Source organism: Catharus ustulatus, chromosome 3 (genome assembly GCF_009819885.2).
Source record: "Catharus ustulatus isolate bCatUst1 chromosome 3, bCatUst1.pri.v2, whole genome shotgun sequence".
Taxonomy (NCBI): Eukaryota; Metazoa; Chordata; class Aves; order Passeriformes; family Turdidae; genus Catharus; species Catharus ustulatus.
Window position 1 is genome coordinate 68,435,834 of NC_046223.1, and position 8,435 is coordinate 68,444,268.

Consider the following 8,435-nt stretch of genomic DNA (forward strand, 5'->3'; position numbering starts at 1 on the left):
TACATACTTACACTGCTTTGTCAAACTCTTTCTGTTAGGATTCCTATTCTTTCCTAGAAATTGAGTTATCACCAGATCTAGGAGAAGCAAGTTTGAGAATTCATAATTCCACTTCTGACACATGGTGAACGTGATGCCAAATAATGTGAGAGTTTGGAAGGTAAAAACTCTCATAGCAGCACAAAACTTCATTTTCTACTGCTTCTCCCAGTGTCAGGGGGTAATGTTAGGAATTTCCTACTATATGCTTTAAAATTTGTCAGCTTCAAAGATAATATATTAAGGAAAAAAAAAAAACAAAAAAAACCCAAAACACAGTAGTATTGGTATCAGATGTTTTGTCTATAAAAACATCAGCTTTTAAATATAGGGTAAGTACCACTTCTGCCTGTTTCATTAATTATCCATCACCTGGTAGTAACATTTTAATTTACCACTGCAATAGTAATTCTATATGCTACGGTCCCCTCTTCTAGCAGAAGAAATATGGAGCAGCTCCCTTACTTTTAACCAATCTTACAGATAAACCATACTCTAAAATGTAGAACTGCAATGGTCTCTCATATTTTCTTATCTTTTGTATTTATCTCTGTGTATTTTACTCACTAAGAAAATATTTTCAGCTTTTAGGATTTCTATTTATCTTTCATGCACAATAATAAAATAACTCACTTCATCCACATGAGAGATACATTTTTGGCTTCATCCTGAAGTTTCCAGTTTGCCTAATTTCTCTTACTTAGCTTTAATTCTTCATTAAAGTACACAGGGTGAAAGAAGGAGATACCTTTAATACAGCTTTGTTACTGTTAAATTTCTAATTCCCCCTTTCAAAAAACCCCAAACAAAACAACTACTAAAGTGGCAAAATTACAGCAACAAATAGACAAAGGGAAGTGTTAGAGGCAGCTCAGAACTAATGTCCATCATGTGCTTTTTGTTCTGGTGCTCCCTTTAAAGGCTGTTGGGTTGGAGGTGAACCATTCTTCATCAGATTCCTTTCTTCCCCTGCTTTAAGAGGGTTTAACTTTCACCAGAAAATGTTTATTGTAAAAAAAAAAAAAAAAAAAAAAAAAGGAAAAACAACAAACAACAAATAAAAAATCCAAACAAAACCAAAAAACCCACCCCACCCCCAACCAAACAACTGTTACACAGCCAATGCAAATGTGCCAAACTCTGAGAAATGCCACCTTGGTTTTCGTCTTTCTGGGATTTAAGCAGTTGTGAGGGGAACAGCTGCACATCTGTGAGTCCAGGGCAGGTGGCCCCAGTCAGACACTTGCCACTCACAACCACAAAGCTGAAAACCAGTTCGTGATAGTCCAAAAACGTCTGTAAGTTCCAGTTTCTTCTTCGTTTCCTTTTCTATAAAGCAAAATAAAAATCCAGTTCAAAACTGCTGAGTAGCTTTCCCTTGGTTGCATTCAAGAAATAGCTTTCACTGACATAAAAAAATATTCACACCACTAAAAAAACCCCCACAACTTCCTCTGTTGCCTGTAAGAAGGCCAGTGGTTTTACACTGCCATCCATGATCTCATTTGACTCTTTCAGAGTAATCTGGCTGCAGGTCTGGGTGTGGGGTCTGCTTAAATAGAGGTTCAATGTCTTTGGCTCTCCTCTTGCAACAGAACGATTTTCCTTTCCGAAACAAGTCTAAAGTGTCAGCCTTGCAATGCCAGGTCCTTTTAAATCCTCTTGTCTTTCCCCGAGCGGCAGGGCCACGGTAGGCTTGGAAAAGGGCAGGGGGGGATCTGAGAGTCTTTGAGTCAGCACATCAGCTCAGAAGGGATCCACCACAGAAGGAGTAACGGCGAGCTGCAAACCAAGATCAGAAGCTGTTACAAACTGACCCGATTTCAGCTCTGAATGCCACCATGTCTAACGGGTAGAGAGCTACAGGGAAGAGCCAGGGGAAGAAGAGTGAAGGACAGCTCTAAAACCAGTACAGATCCTTGCTTTTATCCTGAGGTTGCAAACCTGAGAACGGAGAGAAGAAACAAAAAAAAGGAAGAAGAAAAATAGGTACAGGCATTTAAGAACAGAGGAAAACAAATTGTGTTTCTTGCCAGCTGAGATCAGTCTAAAGCATGGGATCTCCAGAGCCCCACAAGGTTGTGAAACCAGAAGAGCCCAAGCCAGACTGAAGAAAGGCACACATCCCTCCTGCTTAAAGTGAGGACACCATAAAGACATATTAGTGGCTGCAATAAAGAAACCAGCATGGACTAGACTTCACAACCACTGACTCAGGACCTGTCACTCCTGACTGTGCCTGTGTACCCATTTTTGTCAGCACCAAGCCACAGCCTTGGTTCCAGACACCCCAACAGGCAATATCCTGGAGAAGACCACTGCCTTTTTTTGCTCAGCAAATGCAATTGTGCTTTCATCTCAAAAACTGGAAGGAAAAGGTAAATAAGGATATGAGCTAGTTCATGAGCCTGCATGGTGTCTAGAAATGATCCCTCAGGGATCATTTGGATGGGGCCAAACAATGACCTTTGAGGCTGCTCCATTCTGCTCCCAGCTCTCGCTGCTCAGTGGAGGAGGAGCAAGCCAGGGCCAGGACAAGAGTGCCTCAAAGCAACCTGTAGCCTCAGGGTATGATTGAGGGTGTCAGAAACTCAAGTAGTATTGTGAAAATGTGATGTGTTAGCCTGTCCCATCCTTCCTATCCCTTCTTCACTTGTCTGGCCTGAGAGCCCCAGGAAGAGCTCCCACAGCATACTCAGGTGTCACACACGGGGCTTCCAGCCTCACTTCATTCCCCCACAGCAGAACCTCAGCCACCCCACAGGAGTCCTTTCCTACTGCTATGGACGGTGTGGAACCAGGGAGCAGGGGTGCAGCTGAGCCAGGGGATCTGGAGGGACCGAGGGCAGCTCATTACCTGTGTCCACATTGAGGCCGATGCTCTGTGCCATGTCTCCTGTTGCATTGGGAAAGGGGCCCGGTGTCGTCCAGGCTGCAGCAGCCCCTGCTTCGCTCTTGCCCAGTTCACAGGGGGGGCTGACCGGTGTGGATACGGAGGCGGGGGTGAGGCGGTGCGGGCGGACGGAGGCAGTGGGCACCAGGAGTGAGCCGTAGCGGGGGTCGAAGTGGGGCCCATAGACCTCGTGCATGGCGGCGGGGCGGGGGTAGGCAGTGCTCTGTGTCCCAATGTAGGGGTGGTGGTGGTGGTGGTGGTGATGGGTGTGGTGCCAGGGCTCAGGGCCGCCCTGGTGCAGGTGGCCGTGCAGAGAGCCGGGCGCATAGGGATCGGTGGCGGCAGCAAAAGGCAGCTCACTGTGGGCAGCAGCTGCCAGGGGGCTGCTCAAGCTGGCTGGGACCGAGGAGGGCTGGTACGTGCTGTTCCAGAAGGACGGCGGGAAGATGCGCTGGCTCATTGGGAAGGAACCATCTGGGTGAAAGAAGTGGGAAAGAAAGTTAGCAATGAGCACACCTCACAAGACTTGGTCTCCTTTCCTGAGGGCTCTGTCCCTCCCTATTCCACCCAAACCAGTCCTTTCATTCCCTTTATTCCACAAAAAACTGGCAAACGTAAGAACTTGCTCCAAACAAGTACAGATGCCACTCCAACACACCTTACCTATGGCTTATCCATGAAACTGCAATTATATCTTCCAGCTTTCTCTTACTATGTAGATGGGCAAAAGGTTGTTACCTAAGGCGAGAGAAGCATCTTGTGTCTTCAGCAGTGGAAACTGATTGAGATCTACTATACACCACTTAAATTTTCCTTTTTTGTTTTTGTAATAATCTCCTTTTCTTGGGATTTATGCCCAACACTTCCTGGAAAGCGGCTGCTACCTCAGTGCTGTTGCAAAGTGGGCAGGAACAGTGAGAGATGTGACTAAAGGCAAGTTTGAATCACTCAAATATCTGGGGGCAATACTCCATCTATTACAGCGGTCTGTTTCTTAGGTATATTGTCAACACGTTTGGAAAGCCCTCAGCAGAACTTTGGAAATTGGCAGGGCAAAGGACAGGGACCCCACATTTTCTTAGCCCAGTCAGCAGCATGCAAGATGGACTGGTGATTATTAATAGCACTAATAGATCTTATGCATGATTAACCGAGAATTCACACTGTTCCTGAAGGAAGTAAAATCATGTTCCTAATACTTCTTTGCCAGGGAAGTATGTCAGCTCTGAACCTTGGCATTGCTTAGGAGCAGGGGGAGCAGTTCATGATGAGCAAAAACACCTCCTCTACTGCCATCAATTCCAGCACTGAATATCTCTCACCCGTGAAATATTCTTAGACACTACAGACAGCAATCTGTGCAGGGTCTGGGAAACCAGCCCTGGCCAAGCAGGTGGCCCTGTGAGGGAGGGTTACTAAGACTGCCCACAAGGAAGTGCCAGCCCTAACTCTCTGGCAGATGGAGTGCGGAGAAGTTTTTTCCCCTCTACCCTGACTACCCTTGTGGGCCTGTCCAGTGTGAATCAGGCATGGATACAGAGAGCTCTGCATAAGCCATGGCCTTGGCCTTGACAGCGCATGGGCAGATCTGGAAACCCTTATTTTCAGAAAATTAAGGACCCTTGTCAGCACTCCAGCAGCAACTGGGGTGGTGATACTTGCATACAAAAAATCATTTTCTTTAGAGGTGTGAAGCTGATTAGATAACTCCCACATTTACTTTTTGCTTTGCTCCCATCACTATGACCACTCTAAACTAAAGGCTGGGGTCACTGGGGAATACACTGGTCACAGTCACAGTTTGGGAGTCGCTCCGTGGCTAGGTGGGCAGTAGCCCCCTCCAGGTAAAGCACCTGCAGTGAAAAGACGATTTGTTTCCCCCTCGACCGCTTCTCAGGCTGCTTTCCCCCTGGGCCATGCCCTCCCCTGCATAATCTGAAGGGCTTTATTCTTTCCTTTTTTACCCTAAAAGGGCCAAGCAGCTGACAGTTCCTAGCCGGGGATCCCAGAGGATGCCTGCCGGGCACCAGCGGCTGGTGGGAGGGAGGAAGGGGCCTGGATGTGGAGCCGAGGAAGGGCAGCCCCCCGTGTACCCCACACCTCCCACATCCCCTACATCCCCTGTATCCCCCGCGCCAAGACGGGCGCTCACCCCGCCAGGAGCCCGCGTTCCGCGCCGCCTTCGCGCTGCCGAGGGAGAAGCTGCTGGGCTGGCTGAGCGCCCGGCTGAAGTGCTCATCCACCACGGCGCTGATGTCCCCCTGGAAATAGGTGAAGAGGACACAGCGGGAGCTGATGTACTCAGCCTCGGGGGGTCGCTCCTTCTCGGGGCTGCAGTCCTCCTCCTTGATGCTGGCCGCGGGGTGGCTGGAGAAGGAGCTGCCGGCGCTGCTGCCGCTCTCCGGGGCTTCCTGCATTTTGGAGTAAAAGGCTAGTTTCTGCAGGGAAGGAAAGAAAACGGAGCCGGTCACGCAGCACTCTAAGGTGCGCTGTCCCGCCCTTGTGCCATCCGGCGTGCAGCGCCGTGCCCTCTCCCGCGATCTTTTCGAGAGGATGCCAAAGTCTGGTCCTCAGCTGCCGGCGGTTCCCTCAGCATACAACACAATCCCCACATCCCCATATCGCCCTCAGTAGTCCGGGGTCAGCGAAGGGACTGCAAATAGGGCTGGGGGACCGAAACCCACAGATGCCGAATGGGATGGAGCAAGACAGCCCCGGGTGGGGAAGGCGCGGCGGGGCGGTGGTCACGCCGCCGGGTCCCCCGCACCAAACCCGCAAAAAAAGGCCCTTTGCGGCTGGCTCCAGAGCGGACGGCGGCTGCCAAGGGGCTGCAATGCGGGGACAGGGGCGGGCGACGGCCGAGCGCCCACGGAGCAGCGCCGGCAGCTGGGAGAAGGCGAGAGCCTCTCGATCCCCGGCTCCGAAAATCTGTCTGGTGCAGAGAGTCCCGTAACCCGCAGGGGCGAGGTGGAAGGAAAGAGGGGGGAAAAAGACTGACAGTCTCAAACACACTTCGGGGCAAAACTCAGCATTTCCCCGGACACCAAGAAGCTGCAGGTATTTACTACAAGATTAATCTCCTTTTACAGGACGCCGTCGAGTGGGAAAACAGCGGGCGTTGTGAAGTTTGCCGGATGTTTCCCGTCCTTATGCGCGTTAGCGTGTCTGCAGCTGCTGAGAGTTTCATAGCAATAAGCGCTGCGACGCGGAGCCCGGGCTTGGCCGCTGCGGGCAGATCCTTGGGGCGGCCGGCGGGGGAAGAACCGAGGGGACCGGGCAGAGTCTTGGGCCAAGACACACGATATATTTGATAATGTCATTCGTCGCGACGTCGGCCTTTCCGCTTGGCTCCCTGTTCGGCCATTGAGGTAATGATCATCCCCCTTAATAATGTCATAAGCCGGGGGTTGAGAGGGTGGTGAGAGGGAAAGCAAGATGGGGGAGACATCATCTGCTATTTGTGACGGGTGCTGGGCCCCGCTGCCGGGAGCTGGAGGCGGCACAGGGACCGCCACGCCGCTGGTCCGGCACTGCACGGCGGGACTGCACCCGCCTCGGCCCCGGGACGCTGTTCTCTATATCCATCCCCTTTTCGTTATGTTGGGGAGGAAAAGGTAAGGGCTAGGGAAAAACGGGGAACGCAGAGGGGTTAAAAGGAAAGCGGTGTGCAGCAGGTGCAGCCCGGGGAGCCGAGCCTGACCCACGCGGGACCGTGCGCGTCCCGGCGCCAGCAGATCCCCGTGCGCCACGGGCCGTGCGTGCCCGAAACATCCCCGCGGCCGGAGCGATCCTTTTCTTGAGACCTCGGGATTAGCTGATACCCGACCGCCCGGGCGGAGCTACACGCAGAGGCTCCAGCTCACGAAGCACCCGTGGGTCTTGCAGGCGACGGCCGCTGCCGGCAGCCGGGGGACTGGGGGATGTCCCGGGGTCCCGCCGCCGCCGCCGAGAGAGCCCCGAGAGAGGGGAGCATCCTGCAGCCACTTGCTCCACTTCGCGGCCGCGGCTTCCTCCGCTATCGCCAAAACGGGGAAACCCCGAAACTTCCCGTCTCTCTCGCCTCCCCCACTTCCAGAGGTAACTCCGGAGCACCCCTCCGAGGTGGCTGCAAAATCTCTGTGCCCCGCGGCTTCCCTGGCGGCGGCCGGGATTGCCGGTGCCCAGGCTGAGCGATGCCCCGGGAAGCCCGGTCTCGCAGCTCCCGACGGTCCCCACACACATCGCTACCCCGACCCGCCGCGCTCGGAAGCAGCCCGTCCCGGTAGAGAAAACAAGCAAGCAAACATTTCAAAACAAGCAAACAAGCAAACAACCCCTCTAAAAGTCCTCCTGAGAGTTAAAATCGCGCCCTCTCTCCCAAGACATCCCGTAGCCCGTCGTTTGCCGCCTGGGTACGTACCCCGCCGAGCCCCGCGCCAAGGTGGGATGCGGTTCTGCTCCGCTCACCATCGCAGTCTCCCAGATCTACCCCCCCCTTCAGCCCCCACTTTCCCCTCCCCTTCTCCTTTTCCCTTTTTCCCTTTGGTGAGGCCCCAGACGGCCATCCTCCAGACGATACCCCTCCCACCTTCTGCCTCTTCACCGCTGTCCCCGGCTCGTACCTGGTGGTAGGGGCTGTAGGCTGCTGCGAAGTACGGCTGGGGAGGACCGTAGACTTGGTACATAACATCCAAACAGCTCATGGCTGGCCGCGGCCGAGTATTTTTTTTCTCATCAACTCGTGTTCTGCGAAGTGGAGTAATGCTTTGGGGGAGGGAGGTTCCCGGGGGTTAAGAGGCACCACGCACTGGTGGGAGGAGTGAGTGGGGATGAGGCCGCGCTGGGCTGTGCTGGCACCCCCTCCCTGCCTTCTTTCCCTGCCTTTCGCCCTTCCTATAGCGTGGCTCCCTCCCGCAGGGGCTCCCCGGCTGCTGGGGGAATACAGCCCCGGGCCCGGTGTGGCAGAGGCGAAGGGAGCAGGGAGGAGACCCCCGTTCCGCAACCGGGACTGCCCGGCAGCAGCGGGGCGGGAGGCGCAGGGGGAGCTCCGGCCACGCAGGAGGCTGGCGAGGTGCGGGGGGAACCGGGGGTCGACGGAAAATGGGGGCTTACCCAGCGAGTCCACCCATCTCCCGCTGTGTTTTGTTTAATTTCATTTATTTCATCACATCCCACGTGCCTCCTGTGCCGGGTGCTGCCCCCGGGGAGGATGCCCCTGCAGCCCCCCGCTCCTGGTTCGGGTGAAGTGGAGCTCCCGGAAAATCAGGGATCTGGGCGACCCCATCCAAATCCCACCGAGTCCGGCGTCCGCCGGCATATGCCACCACCAAAGCCACAGGAGTTGAGAGGTCTGATAAACCGAAGGAGGAAAAACCAGTTACTCCCGAGGAGGAATCTCCCCAGAAACTTTTGAATCATTACGAATCCCGAGAACGGCAATGCTTTTGCATTTAACAGAAACTAAAACAACGCCGAGGGCAAAGTCACTCAAAACAACAAATTATCGTGAAGGTAAACTGGATTT

General features: G+C 53.4%; 1 protein-coding gene across 2 annotated transcripts; it reads right to left on the reverse strand.

Moving 5' to 3' along the window:
• Positions 1-1,110: 1,110 nt before the first annotated feature.
• On the reverse strand, positions 1,111-7,675 carry VGLL2 (vestigial like family member 2). Of its 2 annotated transcripts, none has more exons than XM_033055559.1 (4): positions 7,534-7,675; positions 5,085-5,370; positions 2,897-3,406; positions 1,111-1,821 (listed from the first exon to the last, which is right to left on the reverse strand). In XM_033055559.1, exons 1-4 carry the CDS (start codon positions 7,612-7,614, stop codon positions 1,781-1,783), a joined length of 918 nt encoding a protein of 305 aa, XP_032911450.1. In that variant the 5' UTR covers positions 7,615-7,675; the 3' UTR covers positions 1,111-1,780. The 2 variants fall into 2 exon arrangements, with proteins under 2 accessions (XP_032911450.1, XP_032911449.1); XM_033055558.1 differs by having other exon boundaries at positions 1,111-1,983.
• Positions 7,676-8,435: the final 760 nt, after the last annotated feature.